Source organism: Grammomys surdaster, unplaced genomic scaffold, assembly GCF_004785775.1.
Source record: "Grammomys surdaster isolate TR1022 unplaced genomic scaffold, NIH_TR_1.0 269, whole genome shotgun sequence".
Lineage (NCBI taxonomy): Eukaryota > Metazoa > Chordata > Mammalia > Rodentia > Muridae > Grammomys > Grammomys surdaster.
Genome location: NW_021604710.1, coordinates 412,563 through 440,466, shown reverse-complemented (window position 1 = coordinate 440,466; position 27,904 = coordinate 412,563). Strand labels below are relative to the sequence as shown.

The 27,904-nt window shown below is 39.2% G+C and overlaps 1 protein-coding gene and 1 gene segment (V, D, J or C); both read right to left on the bottom strand.

Annotated features, from left to right (window-relative positions):
- The window catches only part of LOC114628506, a 392,361-nt gene that overhangs the window by 18,319 nt on the left and 346,138 nt on the right, over positions 1-27,904 (bottom strand).
- LOC114628509 (anionic trypsin-2-like) lies at positions 6,433-9,722 on the bottom strand. The gene is made up of 5 exons (XM_028776392.1): positions 9,661-9,722; positions 8,555-8,714; positions 7,444-7,697; positions 6,915-7,051; positions 6,433-6,639 (listed from the first exon to the last, which is right to left on the bottom strand). The coding sequence occupies exons 1-5, from the start codon at positions 9,698-9,700 to the stop codon at positions 6,490-6,492; spliced, it is 741 nt and encodes a 246-aa protein (XP_028632225.1). The 5' UTR covers positions 9,701-9,722; the 3' UTR covers positions 6,433-6,489.

Genomic DNA, 27,904 nt, shown 5'->3' with positions numbered 1-27,904 from the left:
TCCTTCCTTCCTTCCTTCCTTCCTTCCTTCCTTCCTTCCTTCCTTCCTTCCTTCCTTCCTACCTAACATTGTGACTGAAGTTTTCCCTCTCCCCTCTCCCCTGAGTCCCTCCCTACAATTCGCTTTTACCCATCCCCTACCCCCATCTACTCCTCCTGTTTTACAATTCAGAAAAGGGCAAGCCTCTCATGGATATCAATCAACCATGGCATATCAAGTTGCAGTAAGTCTAGAAAACACAGTAGGAGAAAAGAGTCCCTAACAGAGGCAAAAGAGTCAGACACATCCCTTGCTCCCACTGTTAGGAGTCCCACAAGAAGACCAAACTACACAACTATAGCACATATGCAGAGGACCTAGGTCAGTCCCATTCAGGCTTCCTGGTTGTTGGTTCAGTCTTTGTGAGCTGCTATGAGCCCTGGTTGTCTGATTCTGTGGGTTTTCTTGTGGTGTCCTTGATACCTCTGGCCCTTACAATCCTTCCTCGTTCTTCTGCAGGGTTTCCTAAGCTCTGACTTATGTTTGGCTATGGGTCTCTGCACCTGTTTCTATCAGTTGCTGGGTGAAGTCTCTCTGATGACCACTGGGCTAGGTACCAATCTGTGAGTATAGCAGAGTCATTAGACATCATGTTTACCTAGTAACTTTGTCTCCACTCTTCCTTAATGTTTCATTCATTTAACTACTGTGGACTTACTATATGCCAGGTTTAGTTTATTCATTGGTATTTGGATATTGTTGAAAATATTAGTGTGTGTATGGGGGTTCTGCTCCACCTTAGATCATTTAGCTGCCAGATAAAAGACATAAAACCTTTATATTTATAATAAGCCGTTAAAGCACTAAAGCTGGGCAGATATCTACCCTCTATGCTATTATGTCTACTTCCTTGCCAATAGTTCTGAGATATGGCTTGTTATGTTCAGCCTGGGATGCTTTCGTTTTGACTAGCCAGCTCTCCTTTCCAGTTTTCAGGATTCCTTACCTCATGGCATCTTCTCCTCTCTCCACCTTCTCCCTCTTCCCTCAGTGGTGGTTTTCTCTTAAGACACCAAGCTGGGGAATTGAAACTCTACATATCTTTCTTCTGATTAGCTATAGAATAAGGGCATCATATTGACCAATCAGTGATGATGTGGGAAGCAAGATTAAATAGCATCATTTGATCTATGGGAGGATCTCTTCAACCAGGGCCAGTATTATAGCACACACCAACAGACCAAACCTCAATAGTTTTAAATTAAGGAGGAAGGTTTGCATAACAAAGGATGGTAAGTGTGAGAATTCAATGGTATGTCTAGACCTTTGGGTACAGGATTCAGTATTACAATATACAGTAATAGACCAAACCTCAACATTGAGATGCTGAAGATACGATCTCTTGCCAAGAGATTCAGAGTCCCAGCTGGAGAGATGGCCCAGAGATTAAGAGCACTGGTTGCTCTTTTAGAAGAACCAGGTTCAAGTCCCAGAACTCACATGGTCATGGCAGCTCATATCTTTTGGGAATTCAAGTTCCAAGGTATCTGACACCTCCACACAAAGATACATGCAGGCAAAAGAACACTAACCATCAAATAAAAGTAAACTATATTAAAAGGGTTCAGGGATGATGATAACAAGAACAAGACAGAGACCGAAGTGGACACTGGAAAGGAAGGCATCAATCATACATGAAAACAGTAGAACCAACACAGGATCGAAGGAGGAAGAAGGACCAGAAGAAAATCTTTTATCCAGAAGATGGATGGCTTGGGGAAGAGAACTCAGGATGATGTAACCTCAAGATTTTTAAGAGACTAGATAAAGAGTCTTGGCTTGTTTGATGTGTTATCAGTACTTCTGATCCATGGTGGAGAGGCATAGTAGTAGTCCTGGGCTATTATAAAACTAAGAATGAGTGTGAATCTTCACAGGTATATTTCCCCTCTTCAGAACTAAGTATTTCTTCCAGTATCCTCCATGGAGATGAGTTAGGGATTATAATTCCCCCAAATCTGACTTTATCATGGGTAGAAATTTCTTTCTCCTTTGATTACAACTAGTAAGTTTTCTAGGTATAGCTGCTTGGTCTTGCATCTGTGGTCTTTTTTTGTTTGTTTGTTTTTCGAGACAGGGTTTCTCTGTGTAGCCCTGGCTGTCCTGGAACTCACTCTGTAGAACAGGCTGGCCTTGAACTCAGAAATCCGCCTGCCTCTGCCTCCCAAGTGCTGGGATTAAAGGCGTGTGCCACCACTGCCGGGCATCTGTGGTCTTTCATAATTTGTTCAAGGTAGGTCTAAACCCTTCTGGCTTTTAAAATCTCTATTGGAAAATCAGCTATTATTCTGAGACATCTGCATTTGTAAGGATGAGGTGGAAATGTGTGATTGTGTCATGTGATGCAGACTCATGTGGTGTTTTGTTGAGGCAAGACTCATGTGAGAACATGTGATGTTTGGAGAGAGTATAAGTAGGACTCAACAGACAGTGCTGGAGTTCTTGCATAGCTAGCTGTGCAACTCTTTGTTGGTGTCGTGTCTTCACTGATCTTCCCTTCATTGAGAGAGGTATGGAAGAGAACTCCTGATATTCTGCCTGGTCCTGATCACTCCTGCTGACCATGCTGATTCAGTGAAGGCGAGATGACTTTTGCTGGATTGTGCCACTGCTGCTTATTTGTAGTTGGGGATACTTTAGAACTGGACTGTTGGTATCTTGACACTACTGAACTGGACTGTTGGTATCTGGGCAAATGGACATTGGAATCACCCTAAAGAATCACTTTTAAACAACTCCACATCTCCTTATCCTATTTACCATCTTTTTTCCCTTACCTTTGGACACTGAGGTAGAGGGAGCATCCAAGTGTTTGGGAACCCTTACTAAAGTAGGTTTTGAAAAAGTCTAAGCTTACATATGTGAGTTGATCATTCTCCTTTATATCTCTTAATGTCTGTTCTTTATTCTGTACATTTAGTGTTTTGACTATTATATGATATGGGAAGCTTCTTTCTTAATCTTTTTTATGTGTCATTTTATATGCCCATTGGTCCTTGATAGGCATTCTTGGCTTGTATATGGAAACTTTTCTGTCACAATTTTGTTAAAAAATATTCTGTGTCATTGAAGTGGGATTCTTCTTTACCAATTTTTTTGTAGGTTTAATCCTTTAATGGACATTTTAGCATGTTCCTTTCTTGGATTTTTCTAGATTTGACATTTTCTATGACTGAGTGAATTCCTCTACCTTGTTTTCAATACCTGAGAGTCTCTCTACCACTTTATCCAATGTATCCATGAGATTTTTCTCTGAGATTTTTGTTTCAATTTCTAAATTTTTCTTTTTTTGATGTTTTTTCTTTTACTGAAAAATAGTTATTTTTTTCTCACATAATATATCCTATTCACGGTTTTCCTTCCCTTTATTTCTCTCAGATCCTCTCCATATCCCTTCAGATCTATATTCATCCTATTTGTGTCTCTCACTAGAAAAAAGCCCCAAACTTCTATTATATAAAAATAAAATACAATAAGATAAGGTAAGAAAAAACAAATACCAACATATTAGACTTGGACAAAAAATGCAGAAGGAGAAGAGCCCAAGAAAAGGCATAAAAATCCCAGAGACCTATTCATTCCTGCACTCAGGACTCCTAAAACCCAAGCCCCATAAAGACTCAATAAGAAAGAGAACTACAGACTAATTATCCTTATGAACACAGATGCAAAAATTCTCGATAAAATACTTGTACAAGAAATCCAAGAAAATATCAAAATGACCATCTGCCATGATCAAATAGGCTTCCTCTCAGAGATGTAGGGATGGTTCAGTATATGAAAATCAGTAAATGTAATACACCAGTAAACATTAAAAGAAAAAAATCACATGATCATCTCATTAAATACAGAAAGGGCCTTTGACTAAATCCAACACTTCTTCATGATAAAAGTCCAGGGGGTATTAGAGATAAAGGGACATACCTAAACATGATAAAGGCAGTTTACTGAAAGACCATAGTCAACATCAACTTAATGGAGAGAAACTCAAAACAATTGTATTGAAATCAGGAACATGACAGGCTTCCATTCTTTCCATACCTAATCTATATGGTTGCTTGAAGTCTTAGTAATCAAAGTACTTGAAGTACTATATTAATAAGTACTATGAAGCAATAAGATAGCTGAATTGTATTATGTTGCATAATCTAATTAATTATATATGCAAGATAAAAATATTCAATATATATTTATAAATTTTGTAATATATTACAATCAAGGTAATACAAATAGAAAAGGAAGAAGTAAAAGTATCTTTATTTGCAGATGATATTATTCTATACAAAGTAACTAAAGTTTTCCACCAGACAACTTCTACAGCTGACACACACTTTCAGCAAAATAGCTAGATTTAAAATTAAATCAGAAAAACCTGAGCCATACTATGTACAAATAAAAAACAGAGAGTGGAAAGTCTGTAAGAATAGATGTGGTAGAAGATCATAAAGAAACAGTGTATTATGTGGTATTTTGGACAGTCAGCCTATACCATTAGGTTCTGGACGGTAACCAAGAGTAATGTCAATAGACTGTAATCTTTGGAGGTATTTGGGACTTTAGAGGGCAATAATTTCAAAAGATGTAACCTATTTCTGACTGGTATTTTAAGTTTGTTAGTTTTCCCTTATTTTGTAGAATTACTGAAGGAATATTGGCATTAAGTCTTCTTTGAAGGTCTAGTAGAATTTTGTACTGAAACTGTCTGGCCTTGATTTTATTTTTGGGAGGGGTATTTTTAATTACTGCTTTATTTCATTAGGTTTGTTCAAATTGTTTATCTGATTTTGATTTAAGTTTAGTTAGTGGTGTGTATAAAGGCAGTAAGCTAGTGAGCAGCATTTCTCCATGGTTTGGTTTATGCTTTCACCTCTTGCTTGAGCTCTGAATAATGCACTGTAACTTGAAACTCTGAGGCTCTATGTTACTTTTGGTCAAATAATTTTTATCACAGTAATAGAAAAGAAACCAGAAGAAAGATGAAAGAGAGCTATATATTCCAGTTGTAAGGATCATAGGTGCTATCTTGAACATTGTGGAATACCAGGAATGGTATACATACATCAGAAAGGGTATGATGAGTATGAGTTCTCTAAGAGAAGACTTCATGAAAGGCAGTGACTATGGAATACTTCCAGGAAGTGCATGGAGGCAGGGATGGGTGTTTATTGGTGAGAGTAGTCTGGAGATATCAAAGATCAAGGTCGATGGGATCTTTTTAATCTGAGATCGATGACGCAGTAGGAAGAGAAGGATGCCACTAGTGAGAGAGGAAGTTATCTAAGCAATTCTGACAATTCTGACAGGTCTACCAGCTGCTCTGTGTGAAATGCAGCGAGTGAACAACCTTCTCTGAATCTTTACTTTCTAGCTGTGGAACTGGGATAACCACTACAGAAGATAAAAATGAAGTAAATGTAAAAATGTCTATGAAATTTTCAAGATGGTACATGCATATTAGTATTACTGTGTGAGATAAACAGAAGGCAAATTGCTTAGAGATGTGAGGAATTTTAGTCCAAGAACCTCCTATTTCTTCTATAGAAGCATAAGTAGGAATTTGAAGATGACCAGTGAGACCTTCTCTAAGTAACCCAACTGTTAGGATGGAGTAGGACTGCATTAGCATAAACATTTACGCTGGTTAGCCATAGTGGTGCAACCCACAATCTAAGAATCCTGCATCCGGAAGTAAAAAAATATTACAACTTCAAGGCCTGCTTGAATTACAGAGCAAGATTTTGTATCAGAGCTGCCAAAATGAATATGAGAGAAGAAACTCAGAAGCCAAGGTGGTTAATCGTAGCTAAGATTTATATTGGGTATGAAGACTTTCTGATGTAGTGAAAGAAGTCAGTAGTCTTGTCAACAGTAAGGTATTCATAAATTGTAACTTTAAGCCCCATTGAAGTTCTAAGAAAGAAAAGATTTGGTCCACTATTCAGATACAACATTTCTTGAAAAAGTAAAATTGAAAAAAAAAGAAAAACAAAAAGAAAAAGTAAAATGAAGCAAACTCTTTATAGTTCCAGAGAAATATATCATCATCATCATTACCATTATCATCATCACCATCATTATTTTGTTTTTTATGAGATAAAATTTTTCTGTGTAGCCCTAGTTGTCCTAGAACTCACTCTGTAGACCAGGCTGGTCTCGAACTCAGAAATCATCCTGCCACTGCATCCTGAGTGCTGGAATTAAAGGCATGCACCTTTATCACACAGCCTGAAATTATTATTTTTTGTGTTTCTTATGCTTCTGCTGATCATTTCATGAATTCTATTTTGCAGTCCAGGATACTTTACAGGAGAAAAATCTCTGCTACCCTCAGAGGCCCCTGATAAGAACATGCTTCCCAGTGCTAAAGGACTAGAGAGATGAAGGAGACAAATATATAGTGAGAGAAAATGAACTTTATTGACATAGCGATTAAACAGAGATTGGGGATCTTTAGTTGGCAGCAATTGTGTCCTGAATCCAGTCCACATAGTTGCAGACCTTGGTGTACACACCAGGGGAGTCTGGCAGGGCACAGCCATAGCCCCAGGAGACAATGCCCTGGAGCTGTCCATTGCAGACCACAGGGCCACCAGAGTCACCCTGGATTAGAGAAATATGGTGTTTAAGGAAGGGACATGTAGAAAATCACATTTACTCTGATCTTAAAGTCTCATTCTATTTACCCTAGAATAGTTCCATTTCTTTTCCTGCATTGAAACCCATCGTCTAGTCTCACTAATGAGATGAAATGACAAGCAGCCTAGATCTCATGACTGTCCGATCCCACTACATCAAGCTTCTAGTTTCACAATAATGGACACTGGAATGTCACTCCCAAAAGAACAGTAGTTTCATAGGCAAAGAGGGCCACTCACCTGGCAGGAATCTTTGCCTCCCTCCAGGAAACCAACACAGATCATGTTGTTGGTGATTTCTCCAGGGTAGGCGGCTTCACAGTCAGCCTGAGACAGCACGGGGGCTTCCAGGCACTGGAGCAGGTCTGGGTTGTTCACTGAGAGGAAAGGTAATGATCAAGGAAAGAAGAAATATGCATCAGAGAACTTGAAGGAACAATAAGTTATCCTAGAATGTCATGAGTAACCAACACAGAGATCATTAAGAAGATACGTCTCAGCAAAGAGTTGTAGCTTTCTAAATCTGTAAAACAACCTCTGTTGATCCTCTGTTAATTGTGATTGTTACACAGTTTATATTTGTCCACTACAGGTTATAGAGAATGAACTTCTTGGGATTTTATCTCCTTTTGGTACAAACTACATTTTTTATAGTTGGTACGTTAAGCATATTTGCACGATAAAAACCAGTAGGCTCAATACCAGGTAAATATCTAGTTTTGAAAAGCATGGGGAGAAAGGAAGGTGGTAGGTGACATGTCATACTTACCACCATTGCTCAAGGTATTGCCCCAGCCAGAGATGAGACACTGAGTACCAGCAGCCGCACAGGAGCTGGGCAGAGCCACAGTGCCCACTCTGGCATTGAGAGCCACAGGGGAAGAGAGCTTGATCAGCATGATGTCATTGTTAAGGGTCCACCTATTAAAGTTTGGATGCTTGATGATCTGGGCAGCATTGACAAACTGCTCATTGCCCTCCAGGACATTGATGTTGTGCTCTCCCAGTCTCACTTGGATGCGGCTGTTGGAAAGAAAACACATGCTAGAGATTTTTGTCCAAGACACCCCAAGGTTCCGGAGCTTCTTGCTCAGCAGTGCCTCTGGAGGTCTATAGTAGATGTTGAGGTAATGTGAAAGGAGAAGCTTTTCAGTGGTGCATCATTTCCTGTTAAGCAACTTTGCCCTTGTTTCTTCAGAGATTGGTGATATATAAAGTGTTCAATTTTGGGATGCTTTCAAGCTGCCATTACTACAGACCCTCATACATTCAGAGATGTGGGCCTAAGGTGACATTTGATGCTCATCTTACTTTCTGTTTCTTGGTTAATTACAGAAGGATCTATGATAAATAGTTTATTAAAGACTATTATTATGTGGGACCTATACCTGTGGAGCCCAAAGTGTTATGACATGGAACCTTGAGAGAAGTTTACATTCTTGTTCCTAGCTCTAGAGGTACCAAGCCAGAATCCCTGTCATTTGGGCTACGTACTTGGGACTGAGAGTGCATAGTAGAGACTCCATTGAGTTTTACCAATATTTACTTGTATTTCTGAAAAGTTGGAGTTCATTATTTTTCTTAGCTAGTGGTGGTTATACAAAGTTCTTGCCCGACTTTATCACTGGTATTTATAATAACAAAACAAATATTCATTGGTTTAATGACCCACATTTTTTGAGATGTTATGAGTTTACTTGAGGAAGTGGGAGGCTTCCTATTCTGTGTCAAATTTTCCTCAGTGCTCACGATAGTTAACTGCTGCCAGCAACTTCTCCTCATGGCTTTCCCCATTCACCTTACTACCGCAACACTTGCTCAAGTGCTGTGTTCTAAATATGTCCCAGGATATGGACTCTTGAGTAGGGCTAATCACTTACGACTTGTAGCAGTGAGCGGCAGATACCACCCACTGGTCATTGATGAGGGAACCTCCACAGAAGTGGTAGCCAGAGTTCAGGGACACCTGGTAGGGGACAGAATTCTCTTGACAGGTGTATCCTCCAACAATCTTGTCATCATCATCCACAGGGAAAGCAACTTGATTGGAGATAGGAAATGAAAATAAGCAAATTCATCTGGGTGTTAGCGAATCTACGGCAGCTAAAACCCTTAGTATTTCTTACTGAGCACAATGAGTGGAGGAAAGCTGGAATCACTCTATCTCCAATAGGCAACATAAATTATAGGGATTCCTAGTATCAGGTTCTGCAGGACTGATAGGTTGTTCCCACAGGGCTCAGATCTCTTCTGAGCATCCATGTTGGGACAGCAAGAATTACCTGAGAAAACACTTAGTGGCATCCCATTAAAAATCATTTTTTCCCCATTGCCTGCTTTATTTTAATATCTATTTCTTGTTTGTGCCACATGAATATTGGCTCTTTACCTAGGCCAGTGTCCCACAGAAGATTTTTACCTAGGCTAGCTTCCCACAGAAGTCAACTCCTTATAATGAGTCAAGAATAGAAAGGAATACCCAAGATAATGTAGACTTAACAAGGGAAGGGCACAACAACTGGTCAATATATCAGTATTTCTTAACTTTGATTGCTAAGATGAAGTTCATTTAGGGAATTGACCTATTAAGTAGGCAAGACTTAAGACATACAGTGTCAGAACTCTTGTGGTTGAGTATTTAGCAAAAATAAGCTGTTTGTGTCTTCAAGCACATTTTTCCTTAAGAACATCTATGGTGGAAGTATCCCAGAGCTGCTGGAGTCAAGCAATGGGCATGCTGGCTAATTTTATGGAATCTTTTTATGAGCTCGAACTTTCAACATTCCCAGCTCTTGGGAATGAAGAATGAAATCTAGCAACAAGAGTAGATTAGAGGGGAAGTGACAAAGACAAAAAATGAGAAAGAAGGGAGAAGGTTTGAGAGGCTGGTGATAGTATCAGGATATAGGTAAGAGACAGTATTGGGATAGTGCATATATTTCATTCAGTGGAATGGACAGAGCTTGGGGAGAAGAGTGAAACTCACCAGTAGCTCCCACAAGGGCTAGGATCAGAAGTGCACTCATGGTGACAGAAAGCAATGAGCATGGGAAGAGAGCCTGCCTTTATAGTTCCCTAGATGGAGAGAAAGGCATCTTGGCTAAAAGTGGAGAGGTCAGTTTTTTTTTTCTTGCACAAACACAACTGCACGTTTCTCTTTCCCAGAGTCTTGCATCAGCTTTGCTCTGTTTGGTGCCCTTGTCACTTGGAGACCTACAGGTGACAAGGGAACTTTTTTCTCAGGCCGAAAAATGAGAACAATTGATTCTTGGAGGGATAGTGGAATTGAACAAACAGGGGAAGTCAAGCCCTTGTCTCCACAGTGGGATTTCTTAGGCTTAGGAGATAAGAGGAAGAGCAAAGACTGTCTAAGACTCTTAGACATCCTGACTTCATGAATGCTTTAAAAAACTTTGAGCAAGGCCTGGTTCTAGTAACTAGTAGGGTTGCTTGGTGCCCTCATGTAGGAAATTGGCATTGCTTAAGCCCCTTACCTGTGAACCTGACTATTTTACTGAATAGGAAGATGAAATTAAGGGCTCTGAGGTCTGCAATTAGAACAGTAATGATGAAAAACCAGGAGGTACAGAGTTTCTTATAAGTTGGGGCTTTCAGTTGGTTCTTTTCTAACCAGACTAATGGATTTAAGGTGTCTTGAAGAGGATGGATGAAATTAAACAGGTACTTCTTCAATATGTTACAGGGGTGGAATGCTCACATCAAAACTTTGTTCTATGTTTCTATTGCCTTTTGCTCTTGTCATGTGTCATATTTAAGAGTCATTAAGGCTCCAGAAAACTACACTAAGGATTAATACCCCATATTCTAGGAAGACGAATCCTGAGCCAAAAGTATACACGATGTTTTGGATATGTGAAATTATTTGGACAGTATTTAATCTGGGTCCTAGTCAGATAATTAGTTGTGTATAGATATGAAAGAATTCTGTAATTGTGTATTTTATACATAAAAAGAGTACTATATAGGGAGGTCTGGTCGGGTAGGGGTGGGGAGCTGGGTACATCTTCTTGGAGATGGGGCAGAAATTATTTGGTGTGGAACAGTCAGAGGGTCGACTAGGAGGGGGATAAAGCCTAGGCTATAAAAAAAAGAATAAATAAACAAGAGTACTATACTAGACTTATCCCTCAATTTATCGCAGTAAAACCTTGCCAGAGAAGTTTATTGATTGATGATGCCTCATTTTGTATCTAGTTATCCAGTCAGTTGGAGGAGCCTTCAGTCAGTTGTTTATCTTTTTCTTTAGTCCAAATCTAGGCTTTGGGAGTTTTCAATTGGAGCTGAGACTATGTGTCAGTTTTTTGCAAGATACTGAATGTTCTAGAGATACTAAATAAAGGAGAAAAAAAAAACAGAGCTCAAATTGTAATTGTGTTGGAGAGGGTAAAATGACTGGAGTTTGGAGAAAGTAGAATGCGCTGTAGGAAAGGCCAACATGGGGCTCAGACTATGCTGTGGCCTCAATCCTGACATTGTTAGGGCAGATTTACAAAAAGTCCCTCTACTGAATGCTCTCATTTCTGCATCTTGCATCCCATATAAAAACTTTTGAGCCTAAGTTGAAGGTCTCTCCTACTTAAAAAATCTCTGACATTTTCAGAATTCTCACATTTTCACTTTTCACAAGTGTTTTAATATGAGGACATCAGAAAAGATGTATTCATAAGGAATCATTTTACCCAAGAAGTTAATCTAAAACTGGCATGCTACCCCTAAGTCTCCAAGAAAATGTGGGAGTTGTCAGAGTGTGAGATTTGCTGCAGGTGACTGTCAAATAAGAGTTCCTCATGAAACAAATTACACATCCTGTTTCTCTTGGCATTTGTCTTCCTGGCATAACATGATCACAGAATTTGCATTTCCCTTGTATCTTGTCTCAGATTCTAATCTTGCCATGTACTCCCATCAGGTGCATGTCAGACACAGTTGCACAAGCTTCTTTCTTCACAGAGAAATCATAGAGTCTGAAGATTTTTTTTTAAATAATTTATTTATTTTTGAACATGAAATGCTTTTTTATAGCATGTTTCACAAGGGGAGGGGGTAAGAGGGGCCAGATGGTGGAAAAGTACAAAATCTTCTTGGCCTGTGCCTTGAAACATGTCATGGTCTATACGGTACACTGCCTTGAATTATGATCTACCTGCTGTTCTTCAGAAGATATGGTACACTGCTTGAGTTATGGTCTCCCTGCTATTCTTAAGATGATATGGTACACTGCTTTGAGTCTATCTGCAGTTGCTAAGCAGGATCTTGCAGTTGCCAAGCTTCAGAGGACATTGTGCAGGTGGGGAAAGGTAGGGGGTGAGGGTAAGGGCGAGGGTCCTGGCTTCTGGCATCTCCCCCTTCTCTGTTTAGTTAGAGAAGGCATCTTATGATCAATCCCAACTATGTGAATTTTGAATTTGGATGTCTAATTATGGGGGGTCTTAGACAAGTTCACAACCCCAAAACACTGATGTGAGACGAGTCACATCGATGGTCGAAGGTTTTAGGCTGTCGACGATGGGCAACGTCAAGGGACTCCGATGTGGGTGAAAGGAGGGTGAGGGCCCTGTCTTAGGCCATGTAGGCTGCACCCACTCCCAGCACCACGCACTCCTTTTCGGCTGCATTGGGTGGGCCCCTGGGAAGTGGACCTACAATAATCCCGTCATTGGGCTAACTCACAGCCATCCTAGTCCCTTGTAAATGTTCAATTTACCAACCATTTGTCAGTTTGGGGTGTAATATTGTCATAAAGGAAGGCTCCCCAATGTTAGCGGCCATATCAAGGGCGGCCTTGGTTTAGGAAAAAGCCAATTTTTGTTGTGGTGATCAAGAGGCCAAGCTCTCTATCGAGAGAAACGGGGGCAAAGCCAGGCATACCAGGAACCCTTCTGGAGGGCGTGGAAGTCTAGCGGTCGACCGTAGGGGGGAGGCAGGGGAGCTGGCAGCTGTGTCAGTCTCCTGCAGGGTCACTTCTGGATCCTCTTCAATTTTCGGCTGATGGTAATGAACTTCAACCGTCTTCTTGATGGCAGCATCAACCTGGTTCCGTGGATGACAGGTCGCGGGTTTTGATCTCTGTCTCGCTTAATCTTGATGTCCTGCGCACATCCTCTCAATGAGGGTCCGTCCAGAGGGGTCCGTGCCTCGAGCCCCACGTCTGGGTGCCACTTGACCCGACTGGCAGGCCCTAGTTATTCGTGGGGGCGAGGAGGACTGCAACCTGCTATTCTTCAGAAGATATGGTACACTGCTTGAGTTATGGTCTCCTTGCTATTCTTCAGATGATATGGTACACTGCTTTGAGTCTATCTGCAGTTTCCAAGCAGGATCTTGCAGTTGCCAAGCTTCAGGGAACCTTGTGCAGCTGGGAAAAGGTAGGGGGTGAGGGTAAGGGCGAGGATCCTGACTTCTGGCCCATCTGGATTAGAACTTCTAACGGCAGGCATCACGGGTGATTCATTTTTGCCTGGGATGCTGCGTGAGTTCAAGCTCCTGGGAGTCCCTGTTTCTCTCGGTTTTCTGGGGTTGAGTACGGAGCTGCCGCCTGCGACCTACTCTATTGAGTCTGAAGATTTTACTATGTGTGGTCTGAAAGTTTTCTGCAATGCAGTTGAGATGCTGCTTGCTGGGGAGTATTTGCAGGACTGCTGCTTTGGATGTAAGACTTTTGCTTTTGTGTCTGCTCATTTTCCTGTGCTCTGAGAGGTAGCCCACAGTAACTAGATCATCATCAATATATAAGAAATGATTTCTGCTATGGGAGTTTTAGATGGGTCTTTGTCACTCTTTGCAAAAGGAGCCATTTGAGGGCAAAAGCATTTCTGTATCACAGACTTGAAGATCAGCATGCACTTAATACATTACTACAGAGTAGAGTCTTTCTGTTGTCTTTTTAGTATGAAAGGTAGATGTTTTCAAATTGTACATCACTGTTTTCTTTTTCAGGTCTTTTCTAAATTTCTTAGCTCATTCTTTAGCCTAGTTGCATGTACATGTGAAACCCCAGGCTCCCTTTCCTGTAGATCTCAACTCCCTTTCTACATTATTGTTCTGCTCTCCAGCAGAAATTCACTCACATAAGGAAGTTTGTTTCCTGAATATGCTGTCCTAGATTCAACTAACTTTGGATAATAAAGAGTACTTTGAGTTATCAAAAACAGACATACATATAGACAGACACATGCACACACACACACATATATTCACATACACACACACACAATTTGTAAAGTTGGAGACAGAAGCTTAGGATCTTAGGTTTGTTGTTGGTGATCAGCTAATTGGAGTTGACCATCCTGTTTCTGCACTCTCTTTAACTACTTACTTGTATTTATAAATAACATGCAAACTTCATGCCCAGTGAAATGCCATTGGCATGTTGAATTTATTCTGGGGCTTCTTTCAGTGTACGAAAGTAAACAGAGAAATCTCTGACAATTACAAATTTAAAGTATAAAGGATAGATTGAAATTCCCAGATAAGACAATATAATACAAGTTTTTCCTGTGACATATATGCACAAGGACAGTAGGAATAAGAAAGGTGAGAGATGTGTGAAAATATCAGTGTCGTATCTCTGAGAGTATTCAGCAAGACACCATCTTGAGAAGGGGCCTGTTATTTGAGAGTGAGCCATTTTGAGAATTTGAAAACAAAGAAAAATATCATAGGTCAGCGAGCCTGGAATACTTTGCTGTATTGTCAGCATAAAAGGTGGCTATGAGAGTCATTCATAGAGGAGGCTGGGGTCTGGTAACTATAGGTGAGCAGTTGAAGCAGTAGGAAACTGGGGCTTTGGAAAGTGATTCAGTTTGAGGCCACTCACCATGGCAAATATCAAATCTTTGGGCAACATATTATTGAGATCACTGAGAATTCCAAAATTACATGTAGCCACCTGCCTCTGTTGCTGCATCTCTGCTGCATTTCTTCCAGGTAAGACCAAGAGTGCTGACCTCATGACTTGTGAATCACCCAGTTTCTCAGCCTCCTCCATTCCATAGGATCATTTGTAGCTCATAAGAATCTGAGAACATTGAAAATGACTGGAAGAATACCCAGCTCCTCCTCTTCTACCCCTCCAGCACAGATGTGAATGCTGCACTTACCTCCTCTACTCTCTAACACACTCATCACATACTCCTTCTCCTTTTCCTTTTTCATTTATGGTTAACTGATTGGGATTGGATAATCTATCAGGGGGCTTGTCTCTGGGAAAGATTGATTCTTTTTTCTCATCAGCTATTAAACTTGTCTGTAGATTTTCAGCTAGTCATGGGATTAAGCTAATTCAGTTTCTTTCTTCTTAGAGATGTTTATAGGATTTGGAATTACAGTATTTCCTGGCATCTTTTCAATAATCTTCCAGCACTGGTACATTACAGGATGTCAGAGGCCTGGACAGAGATGCTGAGACTCCTGAGAAATGGGTATAGAGTGTGGAGACAGGTCCTTAGTACTTCTGTTTGTTCACTAAAATTTTACATCTGGTTAATTTTGATTTTGTTGTATTTCAATGGCTCATTTTCTCCTCTGTGAGAAGTGCTAGAGATTGAACTATCAAGAGAAAGCTCTTAACTCAGAAGACACCAGTAAACAACCAGAAAAAATATCCATACCAATAGTTGCAGAAATCTTACCATATGAACAAGAAATATGGATAGGCATGTGAACACAAACATGCCAGAAGTCTACCTTTCTTAAGCAGAGGTATCCAAGGATGGTAATGTAATTGAATATGAGGCAAAGAATTTAGAAGTGTAGTTTAAAAAACAGTTACTTTAAGGAGAGTTAACATAGATCATCAAATGAAGCAAAGATAATTGAAGACACGTTCAAGAAATTCAACAAAGAGAAGATTACGAAAAGAAGAATCAAGTATAGAAGGGAAAAACAAATCAAACAAAAATGTAATGAAAAGTATTCCCACTAGAGTAGATAACATGAAAAAAGACACCAAATATTGAAGATATTGTTAAGAAATTAAGGCCAGATTTATTCTCTGTGTTGCCTTCCGATCACGCCTTACACTCAGAAGGCAGTTACTCTCTTATTTATTTGATAAAAGTTAAATGCTTCTAATGAAACATCATCCAGCTATCCCTTTGAATTCACCTTATCTTTTGACTTGTTAAAAGTTTAAATTGTTGTACAAAGCTATGGGCTTTATTATAAAATTTTAAGGTATGTATTTGGGTCTACTTTGTTCATACGGTCTTCACTACCCTTTTTGGCCTTCTCATCACCCAAGTTTTCCATCCTTCAAAAGTTGTGATTCTTTTTTCATATCTATGTTTATCATATGAGGGACACATGGATAATTGTTTGAGTTCTGCTTGTTTCTTGTGCTTTTGTTTATAGAAATCCTTTATGTATGTGTTTCTTCTTAGAAAGATTTTATTGCACATTGATTTTAGTATATATCTAGTATATTCTAGGCAGTGATTTACTTTCAGGACTTAAAATATATCACACAGTGCATCCTTCTTCATATGGGTTTTAACTCAGAGGCCTGGTGTGATTCTAATGGGTTTATATTTATGAGTTTGCTTTCTTTATTATAAATTTTAGTATTGTTTCCTGGTTCTGTAGGCTCACCATCTTAACTATCAGGTGTCATGGAGACATTCATTTCTGGTTGTGCCTATTCAGTATTCTTGAATACTGAATAGTATTCATGTCTTTTCCTGGATTTGACAAATTTTCTCATATAATTTTATTGAACTGATTTTTTTTTGTACTGAGATTTTTGTCTTCTCTTTTTCCTCTAGACCACTGATTTTCTAGATTGGGCTCTTGATCATAATTCCAGAGTTCTTGAAAAACACGACCTTGCCTATTTTTCTTTTATATTGGCTGAATGTCGTATTTCTTTAGCCTTATCTTCCATTCCTGATTGTCTTTCTTTTGTTCAATTTAGTATACATGTGATGTTTTCTGTTTATCCATCACATGTTTCCTTTTATTTTTGAAATGTTCATTTTTGACACTAATGTTTTTGTGTTTCCATTTTATTTTGTTTTGAATCAATATCTCAGTATCATAACTGAAATTCTCATTGATATGGTGTTTATGTCCTTATTTTTCCCTCTTTGAAATCATTAAATGTTTTTTCTTTGAGAAGTAGATTTTGGAGAGACCCACACAACCCATGCTGTCTGGGCTGCCCCTGGAAGCCATGCTGATATCTAAGGGCCCAAGCCAAGCTGGTCCCACCTCTCACCAGCTACTGCATTATACAGGTGGCACCAGCAGTGATATGTGCACAGGAGAGCTGGCCCTGGTGACATGGGCAGAGTAAAGCTGGAGGGCTAACCCCAAGCCCAAATCCAGGGTTGTTAGTTGGCCCATGACAACATCTATCCTATTTAAGAGCTCCTGGAGCACATAAAGGGGCGGGGCCAATCCTGTGGAACCAGAGCTGCAGGATCAACAGCCGGATATCCAAGAGAAGTCTTGATGAGGTTCCAGTATTGATGGCGTAGCAGAATCCAGAGACCTAGAAACCAGACCAATGATTCATTGCAATGAACATTTGTAAGTAAAGTTGTTTGGATAAAAGGGTATACTATGTGATATACCACAGCTTACACGGTGAGATATTTTGTTTGTTTATTTTAGTTTTTAATTTTAATTTTTAATTTTCTTTTTGGAGGAGAGGTTGCAAGGGTAGAGGGCAGATATGGAAGGACTGAAGAAGGAATGGAATTGGAGTACATGAGGTGACATTCATAAAGAATAAATAAAAATTATGTTAAAAGTTATTAAAAATGGATTTTAATTTTTATATTTTTGATATCTTAACTAATTCACTACCATCAGATTTAGGATTTAAGAAGCTATCCTTCAGAGGAGCTATGATCCCTTGCTTTTTCATCATAGGTACGCATTTGTTGTCATGAATATATCTTCCAGATTTATTTGTGTCTTGCTGTGAGTAGCCTTCTATTAAAGTCTCAGTCCACAGGGTCCTTCAGAAAAATGAAACCAATTTCACAACAGTACTTAATTGGTTACTTGTTTCATTTCTGTCATAAAACACCTGAATGATAAAACACTTATTTTAGGCCATTATGAGATAGGACAATCCATTATTGCAGGGAAAGTGTGACAGCAGGAGACTGAGGTAGCTCATTACATCTTGGTACTACAAGAGGGAAGAGATTGTAGGAAATTCAGTGTTCTTTTTTTTTTTCCAGCTTGAGATTTCTCATCTGCCATGGTAGAAAACCACATCAAATAAACATCTTTGTAGTGCATACTGGCTTGTGGGTAAGTCAGTGCCCAGTTATCTAAAGAACTGATCCTGGTTACAGATGGTAGGGCCATAAATCATAATAACTTTTAAGCCATATCATCTAGATAATTCAGTTTAGTGTGTCCACATTTATGTTTCCTATTGTCCATGACTTGCAGCCATCTCTCTCAGAGATGTTCTCATAGACTGTTCCAGGTTCCGTTACTTATGATTATTTCAATTTTTCATGCCTGCAGAGTGGCATAGTCTCAATCAATAGACTCACCTATCAAGATGCTATCTTTTTCGAGTACTTCATAGTATGAGAGCCATGAACGTATCATGTACATGTTTTCTTATGTAAGATTGTGCCCTGTTTCATCATAGGACTTAACATATTTTCTGAATGAAGGTTCTATCTATTCTCCTCCTCATATACGATCCTGGCCTGGATAGATACGTTGATGTCTTCGTTTTATAGTCTTTCTATTTCTTCATGCTTTTCAGCCGTTTAATCACCTCCCTTGTGATTTCCTGTGTCCTCCCATTCTTTTTGTACAGGGGTCTGGTTCTCTAGTTATGCCGAGTCTTCTCTGTCTTCACCATACTACAAACTGATTCTTCGTCTTCCTTTTCCACTTCTGTAGCAAATCATAAAGTTTTATTTCAAGGCAATGTCTAAAATGTGTATTTCAATAAATGATATAGAAACTCTTTGTAGCCCATTTAGCCTGGATATTGCAATACTCCTGTATTAATCTCTTTATTAGGTCAGATTGTAGACCCATGCAAGTGTACTTGACATGGAACAAAAAAGAAAATCAAAGTAAGGTAAAAATTTCCAAATATCTCATGTAGAGGACAATGGGAAACAAAACAGTGAAAATACTTGCCATTCATTGTACAAAATTAAATCCTTAAAAATTTTATTTTTATGTGCATGTGTGAGTCAATATTGTGGTATGTTCGGGTATGTATGGGTATGAGTGTGTGTGTGCGTGTATGTATGTATGTATGTATGTATGTATATATGTGTGTGTGTGTCTGTGTTTGTGTCTATGTCATGTGTGTTTGGATGTTCCTGGAGACCACAAAAATGTGTCACATCCTCTGGATTTGGAGTTACTGATGGTGGTGAGCTGATAGATGTGGATGTTGGGCATTAGACTCAGAGTGTCTGCAAGATCAGCAATTGTACTTTACCCCCAAGCCTTCTCTCCGGCCCCAAATTCAACTTCTAGAAAAGCATGAAGCATTACTTACTGACTTTTATGGTCTGGATACCATTGTATGGGCAGGATAGGGCTTATGTTAGAGGATTGGGTCCTCAGTTTAGTGGTATCAGATGATGTAGACCTTTAAGAGGTAGTCATTATGAGAACTCCTTAAGAGATTAAGTGTACTACCTTTGAAAGAGGTTAAACTGTTCTTGTATAACAAGTTCTTTCTCAAGAGAGAGATTTGTAAGAATCAACTGAACTCTGAATTGCTTTCTGCTTTCCTATCTCAAGATGAGCTGTCTTCTTACCACATGGACTTTCACTATTGTGATGATATTGACTATGTACCCAAGAAATTTAATATCTCTTTTTCTAAAGACTTATTTTTAATTTCTCTATTCAATAAATATATAATGAATTTATTATAGGAATATATTATTGGAATATTATTAGAATAGTCTAAGACAATAGTATTAAAGACAAGTAAGTAAGACTTTGATCTCATGACATTTATTTGTGTATTGTATGATTTCAAAGATATATGTGAGGCAGAGAAGAAAAATAGAGAATAGATAACTCTACCAATATGTATCTATCCCAGAGAATGTGACTTCATGTTATTAAAAAAAAATAAAGTGTTGAAAGGTCATAAAGTGGCCAGGAACATTCTATTTTAGGAGATATATTTCAGGACAGGAAGTCTGAAATATACAAGGGACAAGGATGACTTTTGTTATTCCCTCCTGAGTCTATAGCAAAACCAAACTTCCTTTCTTTCTTCCTCCCCATACCACACACCCCAAACAAACTTCAACTTCTCTTTTAAATTAAATAAACCCACCATTCAGATAGAAAGCTTGCTATTCGTTTCAACTGTTAAATCTGATGACATAAAAGATGACCATCAATACATTGAACTCACCTTTTAAAACATGATATTTTTTTGACATGAAATGGTACTTGCAAACTGACATTAGCAGACAAATACTGAACCAGTATATATGATCCAGCCACGTTGCAATTGAGTGATTTTTTTTCTCACATTGTAGATATGAATACTTTATGGTAAATATATATTTTTTATGAGTAAAATATGAAAAAGAAAATGACTCTAGTCAAGAGTATTACAAAAGGAGACAAAATACAAGTCAAGTAAAGGAATCAGACAGCAAAAAAAAAAAATGTCTGGAAAAATGGTAAGAAATTAGGCACTAACTACATTATTGTTTGTGGCTATCAGGCACAATGTAATGTGTTTGATATGGATTCTTTTGCCTTGGTTTAAAAAAATAATGCTTCTATTGACTCTTTGAAAATTTCATATAGGCCGGCAATTCACTTCCTTAATGATACTCTCCTAGTTTAAAAGAGAAGCCTCTTTCATTTCAGAACAATAGCGTTTCAACACTACGAATACTTAAACATGAAATGAACAAGGACAACGATAGACATGCTAAGGTGGAGGGAAAAACACCATGAGGCTTAAACCAATATAAAGAATGACAGGCAATTGAGGAATTCTGAGAGCAAGAGAAATAGTCTCCCCCAGGGAAGAACACACCAGTTGAATAGCCAGCACCTCAGTTTTTCAAAAAGCTTAGTATTAGACAAAGGCATGGTAGCACATATGTGTAATCCTAGTATTCAGAAAGCTGAGCAGGAGGACCACACTGCATGTTGGATTCGCATAAGACCCTGTCTCTAGAGACAACTACTATTATTCTCATTTAATTGTTAGAAAGTAGTATATAGCAAATTTATAGAACTTGTTCAAGGTTACACTAGTGATAGAGAGATAGAGGCAAGTGTCTGCCCACAGATTTAAAGTTGATAGTCATGCTGCTTTATAAGTTCTTGGGGTACAAGTTTGCTACTCTGTGTCAACATCTTTTAGTTGTTGCTGTAGGAGAGTTTGGAAAGGTGTCTAAATAGTGAACATAAAGGCATCAGGGGAAGCAATTTCCAGATTTATTGGCAGCTATGTGAGATTGTACTATGAGTCTTCTGCACCCTTTTTTTCAACATGTAAAGTGCAATAATAACCAATTTGTAAGAAGGAGTGAAGTAAGAGTGAAATGTCCATTCAGCTCTCAGGATGGTCCCTACATGTTGTATAATTAATGGGAGCAAATGTCTTCAGGGTGTGAAGAATAGAGACAGAGGAACTCCTTATCTTCTCTGTGTAACAATGAATAGGCCCTAGGTGTGTTTGCTTTTGGTAAAAAACAGTTTCTAGATTAGTTAAAGAAGGCAATGTTTTTGCCATCTGTGCCTCTGAATGCATGTTAGCATCTTCAAAACCCACTACAACCACAGTTAAGAATGTTTTTGCATTTTCATATATATTTTCATACACACACACACACACACACACACACACACACACACACACACACACAAACTCAATGCATCTGTACAACTTAATGTATACTGCCACTTCAGGATTGTCTTTCTGCAGGATATGGATCCCTGGAGCTTTCCATTGCAGATTCTGGGAAGAAGGAACAATGTGCAAAGAAGAAGGCCTTTGAAATAGGGTCACTTAATTATGCATTCTAGTTAGTCATTCTGTGGCTCCACGCCTTTGTCATGCTGACTCACCCTGTGCTTTTATTAAGGAGAAGAGACATACCTGTCCAGAGGAGATTTCTTCACTTTTAAAAAATCTCAGTTCATTAACTCTCCTGCCCCAAATCCCTATACATCAAATTCTACTCCCAGGAAAAAGAAGCCACCACTTGGCACTAATCCTTGGTTCTCTGAAGGGAACAAGCACAGAATATGTTATTGGTGATCTTCCCAGTTTAGGAGGCAACACAGTCAACCTGAGACAGCAGGGGGCATCCAGGTTCCATGGCATGCATGGGTTTGTTTACTATGAAAAAAGAATAGGACAGAACAAATTTGACTAAGTCCAGGCTAAGGCATAGCAATGAAATATTAAACTGTGTGCAAACACTGATGTGATTTCCCAAGATAATAAGTCCTAGCAAGGACCCGTAGCTATTAGACCCCAGAACAGACTCTGTTTATCTCCCTTCTAGAAGTAATAGTAGCTATTCTACATCTATCCCTTCTATATTCTCTAGATCAGCCTACTGAGTGTGTAGAAATATCTTAAACCCAATGCAGAAGATTGCTTATACCTGAATTGTTTCTGAAGAATGGTGGCTAATGCCAGAGGCAGGCTAGATTCTGGAAAGTATACACATAAATGGAAAATAGGTGAAGGTTCCTATTCATCATTAAAGCTCAGGGTCTTTCCCAAGCCAAAGTCAAAGCACAAGAAGTTGTCAGTAGTACTGGGTCAATCAGGCATTTAGGGTCACAAGGGAAGAGTATGCTCACCATGCTGTCATTGTTCTGTATGCTCCTAATAAAGTAGTGTTGTCTAATAGTCATGGCATCAACGACAAACTGCTTATTGCCCTCAAGGATATCGATGTTAAGCACTCCCAGTCTTAGTTGGATGTGTCCCTTGGAAATAGGGGGGATGCTAAGGCTTTCTTTCCCTGGGTCAAGACACCCCAGGTTTCTCAAGATCCTTGCTCATGTGTGGCTCTGATTGTGAATGAGCCTGATGTAGTATCACAGGAGGAGAGGAACTAGTGAACATGGTTTTGTTTGGCATCTTATCCCTTTCTTATTCTGAGAAGATGGTCTACAAAGGCTGAGGTAAAAGACAACAAGTATGGAATGTTCTTCATTCCACAATACCCAAAGACCATAATATATCCAGGGCTGTAGACATGGAACAATTCGAAGTTCTCTCCATGCTGGCTTTGCTAACTTCATACAGAGACATTGACTTATATCTTCACTTTGCAGAGGACTGTTTTTCTGTCATATCTAAACTAGTGGTGCCCAGATTGTCATGTCTGGGTCTTTATCAGTATGACTCATGGATTTATAAGAGATTCATATTCTTTTCCCCAACTCCAAAAAGATGAAATTATGATCTAAGATGTGAGTCTGTGAACTCTGTAATGGTTTCTTCTTGTCTTTCTCACCCATACCCAGGGGTGTTCCTGAAATCTAAGAATTCATTTTTCCTGCTACAGTAACCAGGTCATAGTTGCTTTGAGTTACTTTGCTTGCGTCACCATTGATCACTATGGAAATAAGATAAAGTCTCTGTTTACTACCCTCTCTCTTTGAAATTTTATGTGTTTGTTATTGGTATGAGAATCTTCCTAGTACATATCAATGTTCATCCAAAATTTATGACTATTAGTTGCTGTCTACAACTTCTCTTTTACAAGTCTTTTCACCTTATGACTTTACCACTAGCCCAGTCTAATGTTATGTTCTAAGGATGATTCAGGCTGTGGAACTACAGATAAGAAACCAATCCTTACAACTAGCAGTGGGGAGCTGCAGACAAGCCGACAGGTCACTGATGAGGGTGACTCCACAGAAGTAGTCAGTGTTCAGAAAACCTGGTAGCAGCTGGAATTCTCATGGCTGATAAACCCTCTGATGACCTTTCATTGTTAACAGGGAAAGCAACTTCAGTAGAGATATGAAAGAAGGTAATTCATTAAGTGTTGGAGGGTATAACCATCCACTACTCAAAAGCAGCTTCCTGGTATTTTACTATTTGATTCTGAGCACAATGACTGACTATGAGAAGCCTCATTATGTGATGCTGGAATCTCCTGTAATTCTTGTCATTTGGGCAGGAGTTGAGTCTAGAATGAGAAAGGACAGGCTATCTTCTAGGGTTGGAGTTACTTTGAATTTCCTTTCTTTGTAAACGAGGAACTTCTGTAGCCTTGCTTAACTTCATGTTCTATGGTTTAAGCAGCTTTTTCCTTGTACCCAAGATTGCCCAGTTTCTAACATCCCCATAACTAATATTCAAACTGAAGTGTGTTGAAGATTGGGATCAGCAAAACAAAATGCCGAGCTCTACTTTGAGGTGTCAGACTAAATGCTTTCAACACTATTTATTATTACATATCCTTATTGAAAGAAGCTGCCAAGTAAAAATTCTGTCATGAGGTACAGGGTCTCTAGGTTTCAAGGCTTATTACATACTTCTCACAGATATTTTGGTGTGAGATATTCAGGAAGAAGGAATCAAATGAACTCATTTTTTCCCTAAGCAATTATATTAATCTGTAGTGTTGCCCCAAAATTGCAGGAAGATTTGAAAATTGTTTAGAATGGGAAATGTGCTGCAAGTGAGAGCTAAATGGTTTGTTGACAATCAAGGCAGAGGTCCCTCGGGAATAGTTTAGCATTATCCATTTCCATGGGCACTGATAGGGGCTCCAAACCAAGCTCTTGTTTTGACAAGACTGATTTCTCTACTGTTCCTTTTGAAAGTGTCATGGAGGGTATCACTAAGAACTGGAGGGTCTCTGTATCTCAAACTTGGAGATCAGGTTGAATCTGACATGTCACTATACTGACACATCAGTATACTGACACTATACTGACCACCAATAAACAGTTTCCTCAGCTGCTCTGTTTTTTTTTTGGACCATGATCCTCCATTTTGAGAATGGAAATGTCTCTTCCAATTGAAGTTCAATATGGAGCTATTTTATATTATTTATATTATTTTTTAAAGATTTATTTACTTACTGTATTTACTGGTTTATTTATTGGTACACACACACACACACACACACACACACACAGACTAGAGCTCTATCTGCATATGTATCTACTTTCCAGAAAAGGACATTTAAACTCATTATAAATAGTAGTGAGCCACCAAGTGGTTTATGGGAATTGAACACAGGACCCCTGGAAGAGCAGTCAGTACTTTTAAATTCTGAGCCCAGCCTACATATCAGGTTTTAAAACTTGTCTTTGCTTGCTGACAGGAGCCTGATATAGCTGCCTCCTGAGAGGCTCTGCCAGAGCCTGACAAATACGGACGCAGATGTTCACAGCCAACCATTAGTCTGAGCATGGGTTCCCAATGGAGGAGTTAGAGAAAGGACTGAAGGAGCTGAAGAGGTTCGCAACCCATAGGAAGAACAATATCAACCAACCAGACCCCGCAGAGCTCCCAGTGACTAAACCACAAACCAAAGAGTACACATGGAGGGACCCATGGCTCCAGCTGCATATGTAGCAGAGGATGGCCTTGTCAGACATCAGCGGGAGGAGAAGCCCTTGCTCCTGCGAAGGCTTGATGCCCCAGTGTAGGGGAATGCCAGGGCAGGGAGTGGGTGGGTGGGTAAGAGTGGGTGGGGGAGCATCCTCATAGAAATAGGGGGAGGGTGGATGGGATAGGGGGATCTGGAGGTGAAACCTGGAAAGGGGATAACATTTGAAATGGAAATAATTAAAATATCCTATAAAAGAAAAAAAAAACTTGTCTTTGGAGTTTCATCTTTTCACATGCTGCTGTTACACATAAACTATTTGGGGATAGATTATGCTCTTTAGAACACTCAAGCAAAGAGAAGAATGATCTCAAATATAAGCCAAAGGGGTAAGTGATCTGGCAAAAACAAGGCCTTGAAGAAAATATTGCTTTATTGGCTTAGTGACTGCAGAGGAACTGGGAATCTCTAGTTGGCAGCAATTGTGTCCTGAATCCAGCCTACATAGTTGCAGAGCTTGGTGTATACATCAGGATTATCTGGCAGGGAACAGCCATATTCCCAGGAGACAATGCCCTGGAGCTCTCCATTGTAAACAATAGGGTCACCAGTGTCACCCTAGGAAAGGGGAACACAGTACATAAGAACGGGCATGTGAAATAGGACTGCATATGGTAAACACAATAACTCTTTCTCCCATTTTTCTATTTCTTTTTCTCCACAACCCATCTGTTATCCTCACTAGTGTGTCGAAATTCAAAGGAGAATCTGTCACTGCACACAGAACTACCACAAGACAGTCTGCCTCATATCACTAGGCTTTAAAAGTATGCTTCCAGGAGAGCAGAGGTCTGCATAAGTAGAGGGTACCAATTATCTGGCAGGAATCTTCGACTACCTCTAGGAAGCCAACACAGACCAAATTATCAGTGAACTTACCAGGATAGGAGTCTTCACAGTCAGCCTGAGGCAGCACTGGGACACGCAGGGACTGGAGCAGGTTTGGGTCATCGACTGTGAGGAAAAGAAAAGAATGAAGGCTTCTATATCCAAACAACAACCCAGTGTTAAATCAGCTTTCCTCACAGTCAATAACCCAGACCTGCTCCAGTGCCTGTTATACATCTCTTTATAGTTGATTCTAGAATGTGTCAAATTAATATTTAAAATTAATTGGCATGATATTCAATTTCTCCATCAACCTGCCTCCATAAAAATAGATAATTGTGGATTGTATTGAAAGTATTTTGTCTGATCCCTTAATGCAGAGCTCAGTGTTCTGTCTGCTTATCCTAAACTTCAAACCTCTTGGGTATCACATTGAAGCTTGGATTTTAGTTAAACAGATTTTGGAATCTGGGGGACCTTGGGAAGAAGTAAAAGCCTCCTTAAACCATAGAATGTAAACAAGGCCAGCAGCAGTGCCTGGTTTCCAAAGAAAGGAAACTCACAGTGAATGAAACCTGGAAGAATAACCTGCTCTTTCTAATTCTGGCTTCAGATCCTGCCCAAAAGGCATGCTCCCATGCTCATGGGTTGGCAGAACTAATATGGTAAAAATGTTGATGTTACTGAATGCAATCTGCAGATTCAGTGTGATCCCCATTAAAATCCCAACTCAATCCTCCATAGAGTTAGAAAGACCAATTCTCAAATTCATTTGGAATAACAACAAAAACAAAAACAAAACAAAAAACAACACAGAATAATAGGAACTATTCTCAACAATAGAAGAACTTCTGGGAGATTACCATCCCAGACTTCAGGCTGTACTATAGAGCAATTGTGATAAAAAAAAAACCAAAACCACAAAAACAAAAACACAACCCATGGTAGTAGTACAGAAATAGGCAGGTAGATCAATGTAATAGAACTGAAGACCCAGAATGAAACCACATACCTATGGTCACTTGATCTTTGACATAGAATCTAAAACCAGTGGAAAAAAGACAGTGTTTTCAACAAATGGTGCTGATTCAACTTGCCTTCAGAATATAGAATAATGCAAATTGACCCATTCTTTTTTCCACTTAACAGACTCTTTTATCTCAGATATAAATTGAGCACAACTATTTCCATTTTTAAAGTATAAGATAGACTCAACACCTTGTCCATAATTTTTTGTCAATGAAATAGAACACTGTCATCTATCCTAACTTAAAAGACTTACAATTCTACAGCTGATTTATGTCATGGGTTTAGATTGTATGCCATCTGAAAACTATCCTCTCAAATCTGTTCTCTAAATGTTAAATAGCTTGGGTTGTCTATGAGACTATAAGTAATCTTTCAAAATCCAAGAAATCCAAGAATGACCAACATTAACTGAAAGTATATAGGAAGCCTAACACAACTTCCAGAAATGAGACAAATTTTAGAGACAGCTGCTTACCTATATAGCCCCAGTAAGTCAGAGAGTTGGAGGATCGGTTTTCAGCCTTCTGGCCCAGGATTGTCTGACAGTCCTTTGAGAAACAGGAATTATTAAGTACTATCCTATTCTGACTCAGCAGAACTAAGCTGTCCTAACCTGTAAATTGTGTCCTTTCAAGAACAGTATAGGTCTGAAGGAGCTATAGGCAATTTCTGCCTAGTGGACACCTAACCACATTGTACAACCTTGCTTGGAAGTAAGATACTCAGTTGCTTCTTTGAATCCATGAATGGAAAGCAGTTAGGAGCAGATTTGTCTCAACA

What these genes read in the sequence shown, in the direction of transcription:
- LOC114628509 (XM_028776392.1), bottom strand. Translation starts at nt 9,700, where the DNA reads ATGAGTGCACTTCTGATCCTAGCCCTTGTGGGAGCTACTG. An exon ending in AGCCCTTGTGGGAGCTACTG is followed by an intron (nt 8,715 to 9,660) that starts GTGAGTTTCACT and finishes TCTCCAATCAAG; the next exon opens with TTGCTTTCCCTGTGGATGAT. An exon ending in GAGGCAAAGATTCCTGCCAG is followed by an intron (nt 6,640 to 6,914) that starts GTGAGTGGCCCT and finishes TCTCTAATCCAG; the next exon opens with GGTGACTCTGGTGGCCCTGT.